This window comes from Columba livia, chromosome Z (assembly GCF_036013475.1).
Source record: "Columba livia isolate bColLiv1 breed racing homer chromosome Z, bColLiv1.pat.W.v2, whole genome shotgun sequence".
In the NCBI taxonomy this organism is placed as follows: Eukaryota; Metazoa; Chordata; class Aves; order Columbiformes; family Columbidae; genus Columba; species Columba livia.
In genome coordinates, this window is record NC_088642.1 from 23,073,354 (window position 1) to 23,098,196 (window position 24,843).

Consider the following 24,843-nt stretch of genomic DNA (forward strand, 5'->3'; position numbering starts at 1 on the left):
GCTGAAAGGAAAATTCTAATCGTAACTGCTAAGCAGCAAGAATTTGTGACAAAGAAATGATTTGACAAGGAGAGCAAGAAGGTCCAAATACAAGAAGGGGCTAAACTGGCTGGAAACAAAAATACCAGAGGAATAGTGGCTCCTTGCAAGGGAGCAAAGTTTCCTTTGGCAATGAGGTAAGAAACAGCCTTAGCACTGTCTTGTAGCCATCCTGGAAGGGGAACACTCAGAGCCCCCAGCTCAGTGGCACTCTTTGGGCAGTAGAGCTGGACTGGTGGATGGGCTCACTGTCTGAGGTGCCCTGTGCAACTTTTCTCAGGATTGGTGCTGGTGCAAGTGTATTTAGGGAACCTGCTTGTGGTGCAACTTTGCAAAGTCCTTGTAGAATCATGTAGTATTGCAGTAGGACTCTGCCCAGTGCACTGCTCATTAACATTTTCTTTTATATTTAAGCACAATGTGTTTAATTCACCTCAAGGGGAACCATAACAATTCCCCAACAGTGTCTAAGTCACAAAACCAGCAAACCAACCCAGAAAGCAAACATTTATTCCCTTCAATTACTGTGATTTAAAATCTCATGGTTTTGAAGACTTAATTCAATCATCATATATTTATGGGTTTCAGCATTTTATATTTCTTCCTGAATTTATACTGTGAGTACCCAGATAGGTAGCCTTCTTCATGACCCCATTAGGTGTCAAAGGGAATGTGCAATGATGCTGAAGTCTGCCTGCCTGGATGACACAACTGTTACTCAGCCAGAGAGACGAGCAGGGCGCACAGCAGTCACAAGCGCAGGAACAGATCGACAAACGGCTGAGGAAAGGTAAAGTCTTATACAGCACCAGGGGAGACCAGAGGCAGTGTTCCTCTTTCTCTGTTCCCATCTGCTCCCTTCCCTCCCTCTGCACACCCATGGTTAACAGCACTGAGAGCAGCCCCTATACCCCACACCCCAGGTAATTTTCAGACAAAAAAAAAAGCCCATTACCACCTTTCTCCCCAAAATATGCTAAGTGAGGTCCATTTTTGTTTTTCATCCTTTGTTTTTTATCCACTTGTCCTTTCATAACCAGCCAAGTTTTGCCCAGGGTGGCTCAGCCTGCACAGGGTAGGATGATGGTTGTGGCTGCAGGGAGACCTGACAGGTTACATCAGGCAGCTCCCCTGTTCCAGCACCTCCAGTTTGATGCCAGCACACTTCATGGCTGCCAGTGCGCAAAGACTGACTGTCCTCCTCCTCCCTGTTGACTCCATACGGATGCAGTGAAGGTGGCCCTCTTCTTTGGAGCACTGGTAAGGCATCAGGCAGGAGCACTGGGTCTGTGTCTCTGGGAATGAATATGTTGGAGTTTTAAATGCAAATGGCATGACTAAAAACGTATTTTATAGTTTGACAACATTTCAGAGTCCAACAGGGAAAAACACTATTGGAGGTTCATGAAACATTAGTTACAGGAAGCCTATAGCACATATACTAGATGGCAGAGTGTTAGGAAAAGAGACAAAAGCAGATCTAAATATCTGTTTTTGCAGCAGTGATCCACACAGAAGTAGAAATTAAGCATCTAAATATTTTTATCCATTAGCTTTCCCTGACCTTTCCTCTAAACAAAAAGATATTAATTTGACTTTCTGTTCCCAATTATCTTTGCGCACAATGTTGCCGTGAAATGGAGTCTTAAGGTCCATATTGTGTCAGATCCTATTTCATTAAAGCTTCCTTTATGAATAAGCTACCTGCTGCTAGCCTGTGGTAAAGCTCGGTCCTGCCAGTTATTTCATTACCCATTTCTGATCTAATCAGATTCTGACTCTTTATATTCTTTCCCAGAAATTCCTTAAGCAGGAGACTAAGTTTCTGCTTTTCCTTTCTTAAAACATATGAAAGATATGTGTTTTCCTCTGTTTAGCTGATTTTACATGGTACTGCAGTATCTTCTGCCTCTATGTTCAAACCAGCTACTCATTCCCAGGAAAATCAAAACTTCTATTTCCTAAATGTTTGTGCATACTCATGAGAAAGAGGACCTTTGTGGAGATGGTGAGGAGGAAGGTCCAATTCAAACCTCTTTAGCACTATAATGAAAACTTATTTAATGTCTTTCTTCTCCCCTCTCTATCACTTTCCCTCAGTGAACAGGGCTCCTCTGTAGGCTTTTGAGAGAATAACTCTGAGTTTTGGCACAGGATCCAGGTTTAAGCCACTTCCACAGTGGGAGCAGATTTAGCCTTCTTAGGGGCTCTGGAATAAATAAGCCCAATATTTTTAAAAATTATAGCAACCTTCCCAGGAACCCAAGGTGCCCAGATGGTCCACCACAGCATGTCACTCAAGGGGCACACCTGGTCATTCCTTCTGCTTCAGCCTCACAAGGAACAATATCTCATGTGGTAATTTTGCAGCCACCTGTCTGAAATCCTGTGCTGCAGAAATCTTGCATCTTCAAAACAGGGTTTTAGGACTGCTGCACACTGTTGTTGCTCTATTTATCAAGAGTAGACAAGCTATGATAAAGATCATATTTGTCTCTGGAAGCAAGTGAAGCAATGAGCACGGCTGCCACTCAGACTTTTTTTGGCAAATGCTTGATGTGCACGGAGCCAGCCAGACATTTACAGGAAATCTCACTGCTCTTATCACCAAGTTACACACCAAATAGCCAGGTTGCACAATAGTGTATTTAAAATAATCCTCTTAGAGATTTCACCAGCTTAGCTACTTCATTAAAACTCTTAATAAACACTGTTTCCATATACAGGTATTTGCAAATTTTACCATTAAAATCCTATTAAGCCTGATGGCCCCAGTCTTGCTTTTTAAGTAGTATCATGATTTAGTTTCATAATTTAATTATATACTATGGAAACTGTGGCCCAAATTAACTCCTGAAGTACAAACTAGTTGTTATAGTAGCCTCATTGGGAACCGGCAGTGACATTGCTGACCACATTTTTGTGACTGAAGATTCAAATGTTAATTTCCCTGAAAAGGTTCCCTTAATCTCCAAGTTCCTTTTGTGCCTTACTAAAGGGAAACAGCTACACGACCTTTGCTTAAGGGAAAAGGCACTTATCTAAGTGTAACACTTGCTAGGAGGACATGGGACTGACTACAATTCCACACACTTCTCGTTGTAAATTGCTCAGGTGGACCACAATGCCTGTAAATCCTGTTCTTGGAGCAGTGAAAGAGTCAGCACATTTTATTTTTACATCAAAAGGTCTGGATAAATTGCCTTGCTCAGAAGTCATACCTGGACACTCCTCCCAGTCATAGCAGGTGTCATAGCCACAGGGCACTTTCTTCAAGCTATTTGTAGAGAGCTTTGCCCTTTCAATAGCCCAGGCTAGGTTGGAATCACCATGGCAAGGACCAGCATGCAGGAAATGAAATGACTGCTTTCCGAGACACATTTCAGCTGAATACTGACAACTAGGCTTTGTCACATTCTGTTCAGAAACAGCATCTAGCACACAGATGTCTTCTGAGTAGTGGCTGCCCAGAGGGAAAAAGGAAAATTATTTTAGTAGGCTGTGGAGCAAGTCTGTGCTTCTAAACTCTCCACCAACATTGGATGAAACACACCAAAGCCATGGCCAGGCTGGATATATGACTAAAGACCTAAGGCTGTCCCAGCTGCTGCAGGACCTGGACCTGATACAGTCCAGGGCTATGAGATGTGGAAGGTTTGGTCCTGTCCAATAGACGGGAGGTGAAGAACATGTGCCTGCATGAGAAAACAGGTGGGGCTGTCACTTCCACAAGGTGTGTGAAATTTCCACAGGCTCTGGGGTGGTTTGTCTGAGTTGATGCTGTCCTGCAGCTGTGTGTGTAAGTCTGCCTATGGGGCACTGTTAGTTTGGGACCAATGGCAGGCAAACCCAACCATGCTGCTTGTAGTTTCTTTCTGTATTGCTCTTGATTCCTGTGTGGCTTCTTTCTCAGCAAGTGCAGGAGTTTCCAAGCAGTGTCATTTTGTGGAGCTTAGTCATTTCCCAAAGAGGGGGAGCAATGCAGTTCACTTTGTGCTCTGGAGTTAAGCTTATAACTTTAGTCAATAAAACCTCTCTAGTTGTCAGAGGATTTAGCCTATGTGCTTTAGACAATGTCTATCACCCTCTGGACATTCTCTGTCCAAGGAGAAAGAATATACCTGGTTATTTGGGTATTAACATGAATGAGATGTATTCCATGCCAAGGGACTTGCCTGTGGTCACACAGGAGCCCTGTGGTGGAATGTGTGTTGATCTCAGCCCTATGACTGCCCAGCTCATATTCAATCTATGCTCTTCTTTCCTATTTCCAGCCCCACACCACACCTCCACCCTAGCCAGTCATTTATTAAAAATTATCTAGGATAACCTGATACCTGTATTTCAAATTATTAGGCTGTATTTTAAGGAATAATGGAACTCATAGTTCAGGAGAATATTAAGGTAGCAACCTTTAAATGTTAACCAACCTCGTAACCATAGAATCTTTGTGCTTAGTAGTCACACCCTATTCTTAAAATTGACATAGATTTATGACATATTATTTTAAAACAGGTGAATGAGAAGTAACTGAGAAACATGCAAAAGTTACTTAACATTGCTTGAACAGATGTCTTGTGTTAGAACAGGTGTGGAATATGTTAATGGTTGTCAAGAATTGTAATGAATATGTAATTTTCCTGTCAATATGGAAGCCATGTATGACCAACTTGTCAGCAGCAGACCTATGGAGTGACACCCCCAGTCCAGCCCCAGCACCGAATAAAGAAATACTACTTCTAAAACTCTAAAACATGGTTCTAAGGGTCCTTAACTTTGTAGATTTTATGGTATCAAAGCCTCTATTCCCTTGAAGGCTTAATGGTCTCTGCAGGTCATTTTGTGTCATATTTTTATGTGATCTGGAGAATGAAACATAATGTGTATTTCACAGTGTGTTCATCTGAAAAAGGTGAATCTCAAACACAAGGACCATGACGCACTATAGCAAGGGGATGATAGTGAAAATACAGAAATTGGAGGAATAAAGAGTAGAAAAGGAGGACTTGGGATCTCCAGTGGCAGATGATAATGTAGGTTAGAAGGGAGCATCATGGCATGCCATGTAGTTAATGTCATTGTTCATTTATTTCATAGGCTATAAGTGGGGTTGTAATTTGGATATAGAGGCATAGCTGGCTAGTAGCTGAACAGAGGGCAGCCCTCCACTGCGGTTGTCTCTTATCACTCTTTCTGTTTTGTGTCACAATGATCTATCAGTGGAGAAACTTCAACTTTTCTTTTTCTAATTAAAGTACTTGACTTACCCACAATCTTCTGGAGACATACAAACACACTGAGATCCAACCTGCTTTTGTCCTGGATTGCAAACACCTCTAAGTTTAGTTTGCACATCTGAAACATAGGAGTGAGAGTTATTCTAAATAGTAACAAAGTGAACAGAAATATCTTATATTAGGGTCATAAAATCTGAAATAGATTTATTTCTGTTAATTCCATATTTCTCTATTCAAAAGCTACCATGGTTGGGATTCCACAAGTCCATATCAGTGTTTGCAGAAATCACTGGAAAATCCTGTAGAGAAGCTGAAGTTTCAACAGCATGCATTCTCCCACTTTACTTTCATAAAGCCTTGTTAATACAGCTGGTGTTTGTTTTGTTTTTAATAAAACAGTTTCAGTACCTAGGTCTCATAATTAAAGTTTACAGTACCTTGCACCCAAAAATTCTGAACTTAATGTACAAGTTTGGGCTGAAACTATACAGCACTGTGGAAAGGAAAGCACAAAGTAAAACCAAAATTGATGAACAGTGGCTATATGTCTTAAAACCAGTCATCTGCCTCCTAGTTCTAGCTAGCTAAAGTAAACTACCAGCAGCATAGAAACGGTAAAGTTATCTGCAGGCATACTGACCTTTTTCACATGTAATAGATCTCAAAATAGGAGGTGTCCAGGACAGGTCTTTCCCACAGGTATACTGTGTTTGACCAGTGACTATAAACCCAGCTCTGCAGCTCAGCTTCACAGTTTCACCAATGTTGTACTGTTGCTTAAATGGAGAAACTGTGACACTGTCAAATGTTGGTGGCCTGAGGCATACTGAGGCTGTAATAAACAAGAAAAAATAATCATTCTTGTTGGTTTTATGGTGTGTGGATATTTACAGCTTGTCACAATGCTTCAGCTGGAGAGCAATAAAAACACTCAGTAACACTGAATATTTGACTGACATTTAAAACAAATAAATATTTATCATAATTAAGTCTAGAAATTTTTGGTGCACTGTCATAGTCTCTAAAAATAATTTTCAATCAATGACTAATTAAGATGTGTTTCTAATCTATGCTAGTATGAGTAATTTAATTTTACAGTTTAAAAATAATAAGAATGGCATTAACAGCGTATTTTGCTTTTTCTTTTGCAAATTAAGCTATTAATGAAACAATTAAAATTAATGGCAATAGAAAGCTCATGAGTATATTCAGGTAAATTTGTTTGATAAAAAGAACATTTAGTCAATGAAATCACACTGAGTTCTAGAAAGCTACCAGAGTGCCTCCTGTTAGCAAACCCAAGTCAGTTCTGATCCTTCATTCTTAGTTGGACTATAAATACTTCAAGGCATTGATTTATTGTGGGGATTTTAAAGGCAGCCTGGGGGAATTGGTGGTGGTTAGAGACACATTATCCATTTAATTAAAAAAAATGTAATAGACAAATTCCTCTAAGAATGCTTTCTTCAACATTACTGTCATCAACTCAAAGGTATTTATATAAGTCTGGAAAGAAAAAATTAGTCCTTCTGTTAAAGGTACTTAAAACTAGACAACAGAAGGACCTCACGGTATGCACCTGAGGTTTTTCTAAATCATTGAATATTACAGTAATCTCACAAAGCACATAATAGTAACGCTTATGATTGAAAGAGGAATGATGCAGTGACTCAGCAGGTTTTTGCCATTTCTAGTGTGAATACATGAAATACCTTCTTCAGATGCTTTCTTTGCAGATATCAGTATGGATTCTTTTGTTAAAACCTGCATGAAAATCTATCATGTGTCTTTTTCTTCCACTTCTGTTTTGTTGCTGGGCTAAATCAGTTTTACTTACGTTGACATTCAACAGGTTGCTGCGTCCAGGTTTGATCTGGCAGACACCGAAGGAATTGATAGCCACTGAGGACATGACCACTCACACAGACAATTTCAGCTTCTTCCCCTACAGCATACTGGTTCTTTTCATTCTACAAAATAAAGAAACAAAAAAGCCACACACCCAAATATGTGGTAACGAGACTGGACATTATCAAAAGAACGTAAGGTAATGAATGCTTACTTTTCCTACTCTGAACTATGAGTCATCCACTCACCTACATAATGATATGTTTGTCTAGCTATGCTTACTGATGTCATGGTTACAAAACAAGGATTCAAGGACCACTGTTTGAAATTGATTTTACCTTGCCTTTGCTTCAATTGCTGGTGGGCTTTGGTGGACTCAAGTCCCATAGCATGCCACATATACAGCAACACGCTCACTAGCATAGTAGCTAGCTTGGCTATCAGGCATATGTAGCAAAGAAGCTGTAAAATTTCCCAGCTCTGCAACTACTACACTTTTCTTCTGTATCACTCATTTTTCATGCTCACCCTGATAAAGCCATTTTCTGGTGGGTCTGGCCTGGAGCATCCAGATTCAGGTTCACCAACCAAGACATCCTCTTCTTTCCTGGATTCATCATCGTTTATACAAGAAGCACCTCTGAAAAGTAAAGAATTGCTGGTAAGGATGTGACTTAAGCACTGGTGTCACCAAATAACACTGGCAGAATGCCAGGAGCTTTGGACAGGAATGCTGCAAGTGTGTCCTGCCCCACACCCTGTGGTGAACAAACTTTATCCTGTTAAATAAACTATTATGGACACGCAAAGTTAAAGGTGTTGGTAGGAGGGAGATTGTGAGAACTCTAAAAAAGTGATAGATACAGGGCTACAATTTCTATCGACATAACTAATGAAATATTTTTTGTCAAGTAAGAAAAAGAGGCAAAGAACAGCAGAAAGAGGAAGTCTCAAAGGGGTCCAAGTGATTTGCTTGGGTTTCAGACAGCGTAGTCAAAACCTGCCTGTTGCCATCAGGCAATGGCTAAAGGAGGCTGGTCTCTGTAAGTATGAAGCTTTGTAGCCCATGGTGTTTAACTGGGATGAGTAACAAAGGACTGCAGAGTTCGTTGCTTTTAATTCTCTCCTACCCACTCCAGAATCCCCTCTCCGGTCATTACAACAGGGATGATGAAAATCCTGTTTTGGCTCTTGGTTAGAGTAGAAAAACAGAATCTATACAAAGCCTAACTCTTGAAGATGCAAGAAACAGAGTCAGTTTTGGGCTTGGGTTATGATTTTTAGTTGAAACCATGCAAACCTGGTACATCAGATATAAGCGGGAATATAAAAAGCTTGGTAGTTTCAGTGGAATTCTGACACTGAGTTCATAACTAATCCTTTAAGAGAAGAGAATGTCATATGGAAAATGTGAACTCCCATGAATGGAATCAGACAAGTTTCATTTTGCTTTTGTCAAGAAGCCATGCAAAACAGCATAAGAGATCTATAGGCATACTTTAGCATGCAATTCATCAGCCATTTTCTAGGAATAAACAGTGAATAAATTCAAACTTGAAGCAAGCTGCAAGGATTTTTAGATGTTTCCTTCTCCTAACCTCCACTACAGAAGTTCAGACAAGAGAGTTGACTGCTATTTCTCCTTGATAGTCACAAGGCCACTCTGGAGGGCTCCGCAACTGTGCCCCGTTGACTATGGAGATCTTTTGGTCTACTATCTTATTACCTGTCTGTGAATACAGAGACATAACAGTCCTCCTCTTCTTCTCGTTCACCTTCACAGGGCTTGCCACCATTCATCGGGGAGGGATTATTACACTCACGGGTTCTTCTTGTTTTGAAGGAAGCATCACATGGACTCCATTCAGACCAGCAACCCCAGTGGCCATCTACAGCAACTGCATGAAATAGAAGAAATTCTATCTATTGGTAGATCTGTACAATACACAATATATCTCTTAAGGCCATAAATGAGACAGTAGATTTGTAATAGCCATTTTTAGAGACTTTAAAATCGTTACTGTTAAGAGAACAGATTGCCTTTGGAATATGAAGGTTTCCAAAGAAATAGTCAGCCAAATTCCAGCTGCCCCCTGAAAACTTAAAATATATCTTCCTTTCTAGTTTTGATGGCAAGTAATAATCAAATTCAGAAGCAGCTCATTTTCTACTTCTATTGCACTCACAGATATTTGAGTTTTCAGGTTGCAGACAACCTTTTCAAAGAGCTCAGTATTTAATAAGTTATTAAATAAACCTGAACTCTAACACTGTGTCTAAACCCCAAATATACATTTCATGCAAACCCCTCTGGGGTATTTGTCTGTGCCACTATGAAGCATATACAAAAATTTTTATTTGCACACTATTTTTTTTTTCTGCATGCAATACACATTCTACATTCATCTCTATCTGCCCATCTTCAGTTGTTTATTTCTTTCAAAATGTTTCTTTATCGGATAATGAGACCTGTATCTGCCTAAGTGACTTTCCCTTCTGTCCTCTTTTGGTCCTGTAATATAAATATATGTAATAAAAAAGACAATACAGTAAGTGTCTTCTGTTTCCCATAGGTATGGCGCTAGTGCCTATTTCATTCAAAAACCCTTTTACATGAAATTATTCTTTAAATTCTTCAGAATTATGATTATGTTCCCTCTCCTTAAGACAACTGAGCTTTTCTTCCACATTGTAATCAACAGTTTTTATCTCCATTATCCATTCAATCTTAAGCAAAACAGACTTTAGAGAAAACTAAAGAATAGGTTTCTTAATTTTTGCATCAGTTATCTTTGATCTCAACTTCACCCTTATTGCTCAACAGTTCATTTTCTATTATCTTGATTATGTAGCAAAGGAATCTTTTACCAAGTCTTACAATTTTTTTTAAGCCATGCCTATTCAGTTTTATTTTTTAACTTTTAATATATTCTTATTCTTTCTGACCATCACCATGTGGTAAGAAGTGCTATGGATTTAGTAAGGGAAGGATATGTCAGATTCATCTTTGACAAATAGATACCAGAAGGACCATCAAGACAGTGTCACCCCAGATACCTGATTTGTAACCTGGAGCTCGCGTCTCACAGTTTTTGCCGTAGGTGCCGGCCTGGCACAGGCAGAGGCACTCTGTCCCGGAAAGCACAGGTCTGCCGTTGTTGGGGCATGGGGCACACCGGCAAGGATCAAATGTGCCCGCATATTCTCTCAGGGCTCTCCATAGGTTATGACGTTTGGTCACGGCACACGGCACATTCTTCACCAAATCCATGATGGGTGACACCTAGCAGACAGTTCAGTCAATGGTTACCTAGACATGGCAGGTCCTGCTGGGGACAACTGCAGGGTTTTAAAGGGACTAGAGCCTGTATATCACACTGGAGTCAGGCATTTTGAAAGTTACGGATGCTTTAAAGGAGCATGACAGTGCTATACATCTGTATTATCCTGTTTATATTGCTTTTATTTCCCCAGTTTAAGGATCACTCAGCCAGTGGAAAACCAACCAAATAGGATAACATGTCTAAAAATCCAGGACGCCATGGATGATGTGGGGTTTCCTTACACCTGGTCCTCACCATGTGAAATATTCCTACCCTGCCTTTAGGAGCTCAGCAGCTGCAGCAGGGAAAAGATCACTACATACTGCATTCAGGCAGGTTTTGCTGCTTGCCGGCAGCGCTTTGCCACTGCTGCTGAGCAGCTGCTGGGCCATACAGGAAGCCAGGCAGCTCAGCACACTGACAATGGCTCTGACATGCTGCATCAAACAAGAGGACAGTGACACCAGGGACTGCTGTTTTGTTTGTTCATCTCTGTGCCATACCTTGTAAAGTAGGCCTAACAAGGGAAAAAACACAAGGGAAAACAAGTCTTCCCAGCATCATGCAATGCTTTTCTGCACAGTAACTAACCCCTGCCCATGCCTGAACTCCTGATGGTGCTGGAGTAATTCACTCACATTCCTCCATTTTACTCTCACTGTCCGTGGTCAATGCAAACTTTGTGTGGCTTATAAAGCAAGATGTACAACAAATAGTTCTAATAAATTTTTTCTAGGTTTATATTATGCCCATATGTATATACATCCTTATCACAGAGAGCATCACCCTGATTTTAAAGACAAAATACCTGCTGAGCTCTCTGGAGAGCTGTTAAGTGGTGAGTGCTTTATTATCTCAGTGTTTTTCTTGTTATTCTCTTACCTCAAAATCAATTACTACAGGGTTGTCCTTTGTTGACTCCAACCAGTTTGTGAAGACTGTGTGTCCTGGAAAAGCCCCCTTTTTCTCCCAAGCCAGAGCTGCTGCATACTCTGACCTGCCACCTTTTACCAGGGAGACTGACTGTTCAGCTGACTCCAAAATGGAACCTGAAAGGGGATTTCATCACAGTATTGTCAGACAAAGGACTTCAAAGACAGTGGATGTAACAACAGAGTTCTAAGAAAAGATGTAAGAGGATATTAAAGACTATACTAAGATCAATTTATTTAAGCTACCCTTGGAAGAATGAACTCTAAGCTCAGAAAAACAATCCCTCCAATGACAGCAGCCAGCCATAATCTTCCAAATGAAAGTGTCTGAGACCTCAATCATGGAGATATTCAGAACTGCACAAGACATTTGTGGAAAATGCAGGGGATACAGAGGCTCCATTAGAAGAACACACTGCAAGAATATTTAGTCCCAGCCGTAAACACCTGAGTAATGGTAATTGATCATAAAATGAGGACAAAACCATGGAGGTGATTGAATCCCCTGGATTTAGTGATGAAGAACATGACTCTTGCCATTCTTGCAGAAACTGCACCAACATTCTGCAGTTCCTCAGACACATTTCTGGCGTTGCCTGATGCCAGATGCATCCTTGCCTCCTGCACCTAGATGTCTGCTTGGCATGAGGAAGATGGGAGGGGAAGGTCTGGTTACCGCTGCCCAAATCTCTCAATGAGCCTAGAGCAACACTTAAAGAGGATCAGGGACTCAGCCATGATCACACGTTTCTAGTTGTGCCCATTTGCCAGTTCAGCATGCCTGGCCCTGGACCCAGGGCCATGGGGAGTACTTGTCAGATCCGTGACAGACTGCAAGAACCAATGCCATGAGATTCCTAATGATGGTGCTCCAGAGCAGAGGAAGAGCACTCCTACATCATAATCTCTTTTGCAAATAAAAGGGGGTTTCCGGTGGTTGTTTCAGAGACTGGTTCCTCTGACAGTGGTGGAAGAGCATCTGTAGTTCAACAAAGCTGGGAGGTCACCTAGGGCACCCGGCTGAAGAGAATTTTATCTCCCAGGGTAAGTAATGGGACACAGGCCCTATTCTCATTATGGTCACCTCCATGCTTCACAGTCATCCTGTTTGTGGTGCATCTGGTACTGACTTTCTTTTTCTTCCGGAAGAACACACGCCTAGTTGTTTCTGTTCGGACACATTCTGTTGATTCTTCCACTGCCAGACCTAGAAATACCACAGAGCAGCAGCCTCATCACCATAACCATGTTTCCTGATGGAACCGCACCCCCAGGCTCCCACATCAAGGTGATCCATCGCAGGTCTGTCTCCCTGCTCACCGGTTCCTTTCTGACCTCCACACCACACTTATACTCCTCACCCACTACTGTTTCCCCTGCTTCCCCAGGTACAAAGACCATAGGACTGAGTCATGCCCTTAGCTCCTATACCCATGCAAGTTCCCACAGTGACATTAAGGGTCATAGCCTATAACCTTAGATTTCCACTTTTGTGGTATTGCCTTTTCATTTAAACAATCTGGCAGTCAGGGCATTAATTTTAGAGTGATTTCTAACCAATGCCAACAAATTTAATGACTGTGTCCCAGTTAAGCCTCTCAGACTTCACTCCCACAGTGTGCTGGGACACCTTTTCTTGATGACACCCACTTTTGATATGAAGGTCTTAAGAGGTTTTCCTAAACACAGTAACATTTACCAAGTGAGGAGCCTCTCTAACTTTTCAAATTAAGACTACGTTGAGCAAAAATTTATTCTTGTTCTATATTTAGGTGGTAGTAATTTTTGGGTCTATGCAAGTCTAAAGGATATTTTTCTGTTAGCTGGAGAACTTATTTTGTGGTGTAAAGCCTGAAAATAAAAACAGTGAGAAGAAAAGCTGGTAAACAGATCATATTTTCTTGCTAAAGCTTACATACCCGAGTTCTTCAATTCCTCAGAGCTGTACTGGTAAAGAATGTCATAGGAACCACCCATCTTCCCAGAGGTGTAGTAATGAGTGCCAAAGTCATCAAATATTCTGCTGTATAAAATGTAGTTGTACTCCAGGGGCAGGTGGTTAAGTGCTTTCAGAAAGACGTCTGAGAGCTGCAGATCTGACTGTTTCATTGTGAAGTTTGCAACAGAAATGACTTTATGGACTCTAATAAAGTTGGAATTCTAGAAATAAAAAAAAGGTGACTCTTAGCACCCTCACGGGTAGTTAATTGCAGAAAGTAGAGGGACCAAGAGTACTGCAAGAACTCATTTATTGTGCACATCATGCTGCTTTCCAAGAGCCCTGTGAAGTTTGTGAGGACAATGCTCATTACTCTGTTACACTGTGGGAGTATAAAGCATTCCAACAAAAATTATGACTTACTGAGCATCTACAAAACAGAAAGTAAAAATATTTCTGCCATAGCAAATATATCAACAATTTATAAGACAACTAAAAGGTTCAGAGGAAAGTCTTCAGCTTATAACAATTCATGGACCATTTGCAAATAACCTAATGAGTGTGTATTTTAGATACTAACTCCTATGAAATATCATACTTTATCCATCTGCTAAAAGTGAAACTACACCACAGGGATAAAGATCTCATTGGGTTCAAGTGTCAGGCTGTTAATGTGAGAGAAAAAAAAAGCAAAGAGAAAGGTCATAAAATGAAAACACCTCTTACATTCAGAAAAAAAAAGTTTTTGAAATAGCTAATTTTTTTTTTTTTTGCAAGGCTCAAAGTGGTTTATGTGGGAATACAACTAAATAGAAGGGAGAAAAACAGAGAAATAGAAACACTGAAAGGAAGGACTTACAAAATGACAAGGGGAACTGATGGCACGAGGCCAAAGCAAAAAGATAATAGCAAAAGGAGGGGCAGGAAACTGGAGCAAATGACCAACCTGCACACAGAAAAGAGTGATTATAAAACAATCTATAACTGATTTATACACCAGTTCTTCTGCTGAATTTTGCTGTATAGGTTGACTCTACTCCACTTCTGTCTCCAGGCTCACTTGGCTTACAACTTATAAGGATGCCTCTAGACAGGGAGTTCTCCCAGCCAGGACTGAGCAATGTAACACATGAGATGGACCTCAGCTCTCTGCTCTGCACAGCACTGCTCATTTCAGTGCTCTTACTCACACATTTTAAAATAAGCTAAAAATACTCAGCTTTCTGCTGCGGTGAGAATAAGAATGGAAGAAATAGGGTATGTAATGATTTCTAGATTGTACTCAGCTCCCAAAATACCCTGTCGTAACATAATTTTCAGGATTTTCAGGTGGTTTAAGTTTTGATCCACAATTTTCACCTGTGCTGACTAACATTCCATTATGACCCATAAAATTACAGGCTATTTCAGGAAATACTGATTCTAAAACCTTAGTTGGATAAGAGGCTAAAAATAGTTTTATTCTTGATATATATCTCACATTTGCATTTTCTGCTAGTAAAAGTAATCTAAGTGCTTTTATTATTAGCAGTCTACCTTACAGTTGTCAAACCCAGTGATTTCTATGTTAAATCCCTGAAGCACACACTGAGAACTGGATTCTAAAGTCTCCAGTCATTTCTGGGCATGTGTTTATTCGTAGTGTGAATCCTGGTGTTGGTAGCAAGCTTGAACCATCAGTACCAGGTGTTAATATGAAATATTAGTGGATCAGGGATAATTATTCCCAAATAAATCCTGGTCTAAATCAGGCATGAGTAGTCAAGTTCAGTTTTGTTATACAAACTACTTCATTGGCAAAAATCAGCCAAACACAAGCTGAACTGGACTTCTTTTTAAAGTGGAATAAGGCTATGATTTCTATATTAAAAATAGAAAAGCATGTGGTGCTACAGAAGGCATATTACAACCAGGAACGTCCTGTATGTAGTATCAGAGTAGAAACTTTTTTTATGGGTAGTTCTAGTGTTTTTTGAAAAGAAGTGTAATTCCAATGCCTTGATAAAGGAAGTAACTTTTTGGTAACTCAGTTCTGAAATGAGCAGATGTAAATTGAATGAAAGGAAGAAATTGAAGTCAGGATTCAATCACCTTTTCATATGAGGCTTCAATGGCTTTCTTGAAGGAGGAAGACGATGTGACTTTAACCCGTGTCTTTCTTGAAAACAAAAATGGGATACCAGAAGATCTTCTACCACTGTGAGTGGATGAACTACTTCCGTGAGCACTATCACTGAGGGGAGTTAAATCATTGTAGAAATCTGATGTTACATCATCCTCTTCATCTATTACCTGGAGATTCAGTAAAGCAAAATGCATTTGCCCAAATAATAATCTGGAACATAAACCTATTAAGCAATGAATTCTTGATATTTTTAAGGCAGAAGCATGCCTTATTATTTGAGATATGTCAGTAAGCTAAAACAATGTCCTTAGCACAAAAGATGAGGCCAAGAAAGGTTAACAGATGAGAAGAATACAAGATAAGAAGCAGACTTACTAATAGGCATTTATACAAGGGAAGAAAACAAAAACCAAAATGAACAAACAAACAAAAACCACCACCAACAACAACAACAGACAAACCAAACCAACCAACAAATAAACCCAAACAAACAAACTCCATAAGCAAACAAAAAAACAAGCACACAACACTTTCTTCTAAAATTCTCCACCCCCGTGCCCCAAAGCTCAAGAATAATTTCAATAAGTGTTTCAACTCAACTTTTCAAAGTCTCTCAGACCTTAATGCTATGTCCACTCTATGACTAAGTGCCAGTCCCATGGCTTCTATATCGTACAAAGCAAAGAGCTTGATGTCTTCTTAATTCCCAGCTAGAGGAATGAACAGGTTTCCAGAGGGGAGTCTTAGAATACATTTGCAGTGTGAGCAGCCACACTGCATGAGGGACTAAGGGTAGGTAGAAAGAAACTGGGAACAACCCTGTCTGATCAAGTCGGTAAACCTCAGTGATGCTGTTGTGTAAAACACCAAGACAATTTTAGCATCAGCTCAGAAATGACTGATTTCCCAAATCTTGGGCAAAACCCTGTGGGTGTTTGAAAGATTCAATTTTTCCTCCTCTTTAGACTTGTTTAATAGGGCCACTAAGGACCTTGGGAGGTAAGGCGGTCCATTCCCCCAGTCCACTTTCATTCTTCAAGAAGTCACATGCTTTTGCATGAAAGAACACTGGTGTTCCAAGGAGAAATCCTGATCCAGTGACCCTTCTATATCAAAGGCTGCAGTATATCTTAAAATATACAGATGCACTCTCAAAGGTGACATTCACAAACCCTTAACAGTTCTGCAAATAGACATCAGTAAATTAGTAAACTACGCAACCTTAAAGAGACCTGGATAAATCAAGGCTTTTTTTTTCCCCATTGAGTATTTCCGCATACAGTTATTTTTCATCATTATTAATGAAACCTATATGTCATGGCCAATTCAGTTACAGTTTCCATGGAACATATTAGGGTGTCCTTTGTTCAGTTGCTCCTGTTAAAGTAATGCTAAAAACTCACAGCGCTTGTGGCAAAAATTGTCAGTTCAGATTTCATCTATTAGTTGAGCTATTTTTACATCCTGCATTCCTTCCTTCCCAATACAGTATCTATTGGCTTCAGACAGAGACTGCTGATATGTGGACAACCAAATGTTGTGCCCCAAACATGGCATTAAAAATATTTTTCTAAATATCAGTGTCTAAAAGTCTAAAATATCAGGTCTAAAAAAATCAGTGATTCCCAGATTTTTTATAAGACACAAGCCTGGTACATTTTGTCCTTGGCCTGTCCTGCAAGACTCCTCCCTAGACTATGTACTTCTTGTTCTCCTGCCTCCTAGACTCAACGCCTCCCTCCTCTCTTTGCTGCTCATCGGAGGGCTGGACAGGAACTGGCAGGACTGAGGGACTAAAATGGCTCGGGGTGGAATTATGTCCCGAGGCTACAGATGACTAGAAGGAAGCTGGAGTTAGGGTAGCTATTGGTGCTGTGAAGATACAGCACTGATGCTGAAATGAGCTTTGGACTTGAACAAACCCCTGGCCAGAGTATGTCAGGCTTAAGAGCAAGGCCCTTGGTACTAAGTAAGAACAAAGAAATGGCCACAGCCATGAGGAAGCTGGAGAGAAGCACAAGTCCATCATATTGACTCTGATATGCAGCAACTGAACACAGATTGGAACAGTGTGAGTAGAGCCACTCAAATGATGAATATATCCCATTTCCACATGTCACCCGTTCAGGCCTCACCAGGTTGGGAAATCTTGTCCTAAAACACACATTACTACCTAAAACTTGAGCACATAACTTGATTGTGATTACAGCAAGGGTTTTTCAACTAGAGTTGCTGCTTCAGAGTACCTGAAAGCTGACAGCCTCCAGGTTTGCAGGAACACGATATGATTTCCTTGTGTCATTGTGCTTTACTGTTGTGCATTGTCCTCCATTGAATGAGTTGCCAAGGACTTCCCCTCGGCTCTCTCCTGCCAGAATGTGAAATCTAAGAAAAAAATATTTGCAGAGATTAAACAGTCAGAGAAAGACACATAGACTTGGAACATTTAATGATACATAGCTGCCTTGAAGATTTTGTAGGGTTGAAGGAAATGGTATGAACATCTGGGATATGTTACTGCTTTGAAAGAAGTTATTCTACCAGAACTTCTCACACTGAATCAAACTGAAAACACTGTAGTAACAAACCTGTTTCCTACTTTCCAGCAGTGCCTAACCCTCCACAAAACCCCAATGTTGCATGAGACTGTAACTCTTAAGCAGAGAAACACCTAAAAATGGCCAAGGAAAATGGACAAGCAGTTCTCCATTTCTACCATAAGTGATGTTACCACAGTGCACTGAGTTCAAAATTCAATTCAAAAATGCAAGACCACGTGGAACAGGCATCCCATGTTTAGGTTTTACACTGCACAATTCGGTAGTCTGGAAAACATTGTGGTTGGTATCATGTGAGATTTATCACAGTGGGTAAGTCCTAACCTGAGGGTTTAGGTGCATTTTTATAATTTGTTGTTAATTTTGATTTCATAGAATCATAGAATCATTTTGGTTGGAAGATACCCTTAAGATCATCTGGTTAAACCATAACCTCACTCTAGCACTAAACCATGTCCCTAAGAACCTCATCTATATGTCTTTTAAACATCTCCAGAGATGGCGACTCCACCACTTCCCTGAGCAGCCTGTTCCACTGCTTCACAACTCTTTCCATGAGGAAGTATTTCCTAATATCCAAACTAAACCTCCTCTGGTGCAACTTGAGGACATTTCATCTTGTTCTGTCACTTACTACTTGTGAGAAGAGACCAACACCCTCCATGTTACAATCTCCTTTGAGGTAGTTGTAGGCAGTGATAAGATCTCACCCCAGCCTCCTTTTCTCCAGGCTGAACAGCCCCAGTTCCCTTGGCTACTCTTCATCAGAGTTGTGCTCCAGACCCTTCAACAGCTTCATTGCCCTTCTCTGAACTATATCCAGCACTTCTATGTCTTTCCTGTAATGAGGGGCCCAAAACCAAACACAAGATTCCAGGTGGGGCCTCACCAGCACCAAGTACAGTGGCACCATCTCTTCTCTAGTCCTGATGGCCACACTATTCCTGATACAAGTCAGAATGCTGTTGGCCTTTTTGGCCACCTGGGCACACTGCTGGCTCATATTCAGCCACTGCCATTCAACACTCCCAGATCCCTCTCTGCCAGGCAGCTTTCCAGACACCCTTCCCCAAGCATGCAGCGCTGCCTGGGGTTGTTGTGACCCAGCACTTGACCTTGTCAAACCTCATACAGTTGGCCTCAGCCCAGCAATTTGAGAGACTGTATGTTTTAATGGGACACTGTCACATGCCAATTAGGGATTATTTTGTTTATATCGATTTGTGAGACAACCATCTCAAGTTTATGAAAAATAAGCAAATCTGGCTTACCCACTGGCTATTAATTGCACACCAGGGAGGCTCTCATACTTTCTGTTACAAACGGTCTTTTTCTTCCCACAATTTCTTTCATCAGAATTGTCCCCACAGTCATTTTCTCCATTACATTCCAATTTTTTTGCAATACAGCGACCTAGACCAGAGAAAAAGCAGCACCAAGAAACATTATGCAAAGATTCATCACATCTGAATGCAGAAAATGGCAGTCTTTTTCCCTGGTAAAGGTGTGAAATTTCTGTAGGAATTATCAGCAAGGCAGCATAAGACCTTCAATTTTACAATAAGAAATGCTTGTTTCAGTTTTGCTAGTTTTGCTTTGCTTTGAATTTCTGAAGGCTTAATTCAAGGTTTAGCAAAAAGATATGTGGATAAAGTTATTTTGAGGCTAATCAGGTATATTTAAACTGAAGCAAACAAGAAATACCCACAAATTTAATAAAAACAGTGCAAGTTCATATTCAGATAAATTCTATGGATATGTTTATACATGAAAAATCTGTGCAAAGAAACATTATTTGAACAGTGCTACTGTCTAGCTATCATGGTCATCTCAGGCTAGAGATTGTACTTGAATTGCTTTCAGTTACAGAAGAAACCATAAACATAAGCTGGTACTAACACATATGAAATCTTTAAGCAGACTTTTCCATGGAATTTGTGCATGGAATATACAAGATCTGGATCATTTGGATCTTTTGTTTTGTCTCAGTGCCTAATCTTTTGACTATCTAATAATGCATCAGTCATGCAATGAAGATTATCATTACCAGTTTCACACTGAAATTTATTCTTGCAGTCAACTTCCACTATGTTGCAGAGCTTGGTTGGGAAGCATGGACGGGAATCCACCAGAGGCTCAGTACAGGCCTGACCCCCAAACTGGGATGGTCGCAAGAGTGTCCGGACACGAAACTGAAAGGCAGAGGAGATAAAACCAGGGTTGTTTGTGTGATCTGTTTTTGTAGCTAAGTGCCTCCCCAGTCAGAGTCATGTGCCTTAGTGCTGCTGAAGCTTTACCAAAACCAGAGCCCCGAAGGGTTATTTCCCTTCCTATAGACAGACCTTGGAGTCAAACAATGCAGGAGAATGTCTAGTAAAAATCAGTAACCAAGTCACTATGGAGGGAGAGTGTGAAGAGTCACATCAGACCATCCAAAAGCTTTTGAACTCAAGATAACCCTTCCTTGTACTTGGATTTGGGATCCATAACACTCACTACATTATTTGTGTGAGCTTTCACCTCTTCCTCCCTCCCCCTCACTGCAAGCTTGCTTGCACTAGTCTTCAAACTTACCTTGCAAGTCACGTCCTCCATTCTGATGTTCAAATTTATAAAGGTCACAAGCAGTGATCTTTATAGCTTGGAGGAAAAAATGGATCACAGTCCACAAAAGCACCTTTTTGCTTGAAGCAGCAAATATGTTGCATCAATATTTAAAGTTAATAAAAGTGAACAATGCTTCTATATATGTGGGTAAGAAACTCAGCCATTTAAGAGAATATTGATTGCAAAAAATAAAAATCAGTTTAATTGAGAGCAATGCCCCCTTTCAGCTCTTGCAGTTTGTTGACCGTCTCCCACTCTTTCAGAGTTTGTCCCTGCTCTGCTCTCATACTCTCCATCCCAGTCACAGGATGGTTCACATGTCATACCCAGCTTTGACATCCTGAATTTGCATCAGAAAGTTATATATGTATGTAAAGTTATACTTATGATATCTAACACATTTTCTAGGATTAGTTTTCAGGCATGGATTTCTGAAGCTGAGCAGGACATTTAGAGGAGAGCTGTAGGCTGTGTCTGCACAGAAAATCAGAGCTGCTATCATGGTCAGACTCAAAGCTCAGGCCCACCAGCCACATAACCACCTCAATTAATCTGTGCTCCCCTCCATTCCCTACAACATTACATTTGGCAGGGCTTGGAGTCTTTAGGGCAAATTTACTTGAACTAGCCCTTTCACTTCTTCCATCTCTGCCATCTCACCCCCAAGTCTACCATCAGTCAACAGACAAGCCCAAGAGGAAAAACCCACATCCTGGGGCTTTTTTCCACAGATATTAAGCACATCCACCTGATGTTTTTGCAGGCTATAAAGGTTGTGTGAATGGTACTCTGGATTTCTTAATGGCAATTTCAAACTGATCCTGACCATCAGTGTAAGATATAACCTGAATATTTTTAGCCAGTGCTAGTTAGGATTTGCTAGTTAACTCTTTTTAACAGATTATTTGATCCTATTTTTCTTGTCTTTAGAACATACAGAAAGCTATGGATAAGCTAAAGATTCTGTGACTATTTCTTCCTTAATCAGACATGTAAACTCTACAGCTTAATTCAACTTTTTTCAGGAAAACTCATATTTAATTGTGACAATGGGACTTTTGAGGTCCTCATGAATGGATTTATGCTACAAAATCACCCCTTTCTGTTTTGATCTGCTGTTTTAACTTGTTCTCTCCATCTTCTACTATTATCATGCATAACCAATTTCCCTTGCTAACTTAAATTGTCATTTGGCAGATCAACTGTAATGAAATTGAATACCTAAAACAAAGAAATCTCTTAGGCAGAATTTCTTGCATTTAATTCATATAATACATTTTCTACCTACTTGTTTTTTAACGCATGGGTCACATTCTGACCAAGGGCCAAAGTCTCCAAGCTGACAGTTGATAGGACATGTTTGCTGGTTACATACACGTAATTCCTGCTTTGTGCACAGCTGGTTGCAGAAGTTTTGGCTGTAATATTCATCCATTCTTATTTGCCTAAAAAAATTAAACAAGTTATGCTAGGAAGGAAGCATAGACAGATTGTAGATGTTCTGTAACTGCAGGTGAATGCTGATAAAGAAAATTATTTGAATCAAATGAAAAAAACTTGATAGATAATAGGTAGATGCAGAGTGTTCATTTTAAGAAAAAATCCCAATATCCCTTAAATTTACGAAGCAAGAAACTTCTGTTTGATTCATGTAACTTGAAATGTCCCAGAGAATAGCCATGAAAAGAGCCAGGAAGAAAAGAAGGGATTTCTCACAATTTTAGGTTATACCACCAAATTATATTTAATTTGATGCTGCTGAATCTTTATTTGAGTTGATTTATTGTAATAAACTTAAACACAGGATGAGGAACCTGCTGTAAGCTTGCCACGCTAGAGCTCACCCCTCCCATGGCATTGCCCTGCACGGGTCAGAGCTCCCCAAGGAGGTGCTGAGCCCTGGCTGCTCATGGGGCTGGTGTTCCATGCACACTGCTGCCCAGGCTGTCCTAGGACCTGGCTGTTTTCTCCTTGCTTATGTGTATTGGCAGATACAGGTTTGTTTAGAGGCACCATAATGCTCTATATACATAATTTTGTAATTATCAATCTTGCAATTAAAATATAATCTGTTCATCTGGTAAACACTTGGATATTACTTTTTTTTTTTTCTTTCCCTCAGAATATAATGGAAACTGAAGCTTCAGATACAGTTTCACCTGCCCAGAAGTGGTGTTTTCTCAGGGAATAAATAGAAACACAGTAGTGAGATAGTTTGGTCCTACCTGTGCCTGGTCTGTGTGCCGTAATTGCAGGTTTGTGAACAGGCAGACCATGACCCCCATGGGTAATGTTCACAGTAACACCCCTCGCTGCTCCAAATGTCCAGGCTCAGCAGGATCAGCTGCATTAACATAGTCTTGTCCATAGTGAAGGTGTCCATCTACAGCACATGGACTCGTAACAAAAGCTCAAGTAACTATCACTAGCAGTTGTGCCTTTATCCTTAGAGAGACATCTCATTTGCACAGTCTGTAAGTCTGCTCAGAATACAAAGTTGCTAAACAGTGTACCTAGAAAGGGCCAGAAATGCATGACACACAGTTATCAATAATTTACAGAATACTTTAAGGACTGGAAGTCACAATGGCTTTTTTTGCCACTTATTTGTCAGGAGTACTAATCATGACTGTGCATTATTTCCATTTAAGAAGTGGCTTATAAATAATTTCGAATGTGATGAAGAAAGGCCTGCTATTGCTGTTCATTGCTTAGAAGTATTCTCAAAAATGTTTTCTAGGAATAAGAATAAAACCATGAGACAGTTCTTCCTATAAAACACATAAAACAACAAACAGGACCTTAAGAATAAGCAGCACCATCTATTGCCTGTAATCAATTCATTTCACATGCCTATAGCTCGCCTTTACAGAAGTGTTTTGCTGCAGTGAATCCTTCCCTCAGCTTTTTGTTGTACTTAGTTTTGACGAGCCTGTCTAAATCACAAACCATCACTATTCAAAGCTCATCAGAATTTTCTACCAACAGCAGAAGACAGAATTGCTAGTCTATTTCTCACTCCAGTGGTCAATCAAAATTTATTTGATGGGGCAGAAGGTTATAGACAGTCTTTGGGAAATAGTAATGGTTAGTAAACTTGAAAAATGTTTTCCAGACAAACTATTTATGCACTGAAAAATGCAAAAGATTTTCCTCCCTCATTGTGAGGTTGAAACAGCACTAAAGTTGATAGGCTGTTACAGTAGAACATCATCGTTTTGATTTGCCTCAAAAAAGCCAAAACCCAATATGAAGTTTTAAAAGCAAAATATTTATCATAAAACAATACTCAAAACATTTCATTTTGTGAAGTCTAAAATGCAATGTGCAATCATTTTCTATTTCAGGTTTTTAGCCACATATGCTGTTATGATTTTTATACCTTGCTGAGAAAATGAAATTGCATCAAGTCAAAACATCACTTCCTTCTTTAGTAAAGAAAGGCAGTAAATCTTCACATAGCTGCCATAGTGAGAACTCAGAGCTCTTTTAACACAATAACTCATCAATGAACAAGGCTTGCAGAGAGATTTAAGTATAATCAAAACCAAAAGTACAGTAAAACAGAACACAGATAAATCAGTAGCCTTGCCAATGAACCAAGAGGAAATCAGGTATCACATCTTCTTCCTTACCTGAGTTCTTGGCTCTTTGCACTAATGGTGCTGGTTTAGAAAAAGAGATGAAGCCCTATGGAAGTCCCACAGTCACTTTGTTCATTCCTTCACTGTATTGTACATAGAAAAACATTGTTTATTCTCATCTGTGAGCAAAATTCCTACCAATCAATACTTCAGAAGCATATCAACAGCCATATAAATGTAAGCACATGGGAGAATAATTCAACCATTTAAAGAAAAAAAAAATCACACACACACATGACTTTCCCATATGTCTTGCAACCTGTGTGCATTAAAACCAACCAAACAGCTTCCTTATTAACTCCAGGACCGTTGCCTGCAAAGTTTGTCAGCTTTGCAGACTGGTGTGGCCTTGGTGTGGTTGCTACAGCCTCTTAAATGAAAGGTTGGAGGTTTTGTTTGATTTGGTTACTCATTAATGAAGGCAGGTCTGATCTAGTGGCAGGAATATCCAGAACTCAACGACCTCACCACCAACACCCTGAGACAGACATGTTCTAGAGAATTGTGGAAGGACAACTCTTGGTACAAATGTAAGCTGCCCAGCATGATTTGAGGGGAATAATTTGCATTAGGCCATAAGTGTTCAATGCA

The 24,843-nt window shown here is 40.1% G+C and overlaps 1 protein-coding gene across 4 annotated transcripts; it reads right to left on the reverse strand.

Annotated features, from left to right (window-relative positions):
• Positions 1 to 531: 531 nt before the first annotated feature.
• On the reverse strand, positions 532 to 24,603 carry C6 (complement C6). 4 transcript variants are annotated; one of them, XM_013368854.3, is made up of 19 exons: positions 24,487 to 24,575; positions 24,244 to 24,335; positions 22,834 to 22,991; positions 21,897 to 22,053; positions 20,049 to 20,193; positions 19,273 to 19,414; positions 17,690 to 17,828; positions 15,410 to 15,610; positions 13,299 to 13,539; positions 12,464 to 12,586; positions 11,330 to 11,496; positions 10,182 to 10,407; positions 8,851 to 9,022; positions 7,653 to 7,764; positions 7,114 to 7,246; positions 5,917 to 6,108; positions 5,307 to 5,394; positions 3,261 to 3,502; positions 532 to 1,334 (listed from the first exon to the last, which is right to left on the reverse strand). In XM_013368854.3, the coding sequence occupies exons 3-19, from the start codon at positions 22,989 to 22,991 to the stop codon at positions 1,153 to 1,155; spliced, it is 2,820 nt and encodes a 939-aa protein (XP_013224308.2). In that variant the 5' UTR covers positions 24,244 to 24,335; positions 24,487 to 24,575; the 3' UTR covers positions 532 to 1,152. The 4 variants fall into 4 exon arrangements, with proteins under 4 accessions (XP_013224308.2, XP_064903686.1, XP_013224306.2 ...); XM_065047614.1 differs by having other exon boundaries at positions 22,834 to 23,121; positions 24,485 to 24,565; XM_013368852.3 differs by having other exon boundaries at positions 22,834 to 23,121; positions 24,244 to 24,602.
• Between the last annotated feature and the right edge of the window lie 240 nt (positions 24,604 to 24,843).

Bases quoted from the DNA above. Each gene is read 5' to 3' on its own strand.
- C6 (XM_013368852.3), bottom strand. From the start codon at position 22,991: ATGGACACCTTCACTATGGACAAGACTATGTTAATGCAGCTGATCCTG. The intron at 17,829-19,272 runs GTAAGCCAGATT...TTTTTTTCTTAG, and splicing joins GTGCAATTAATAGCCAGTGG to ATTTCACATTCTGGCAGGAG. The intron at 9,023-10,181 runs GTATCTGGGGTG...TATTTCATGCAG, and splicing joins AGCTCCAGGTTACAAATCAG to TTGCTGTAGATGGCCACTGG.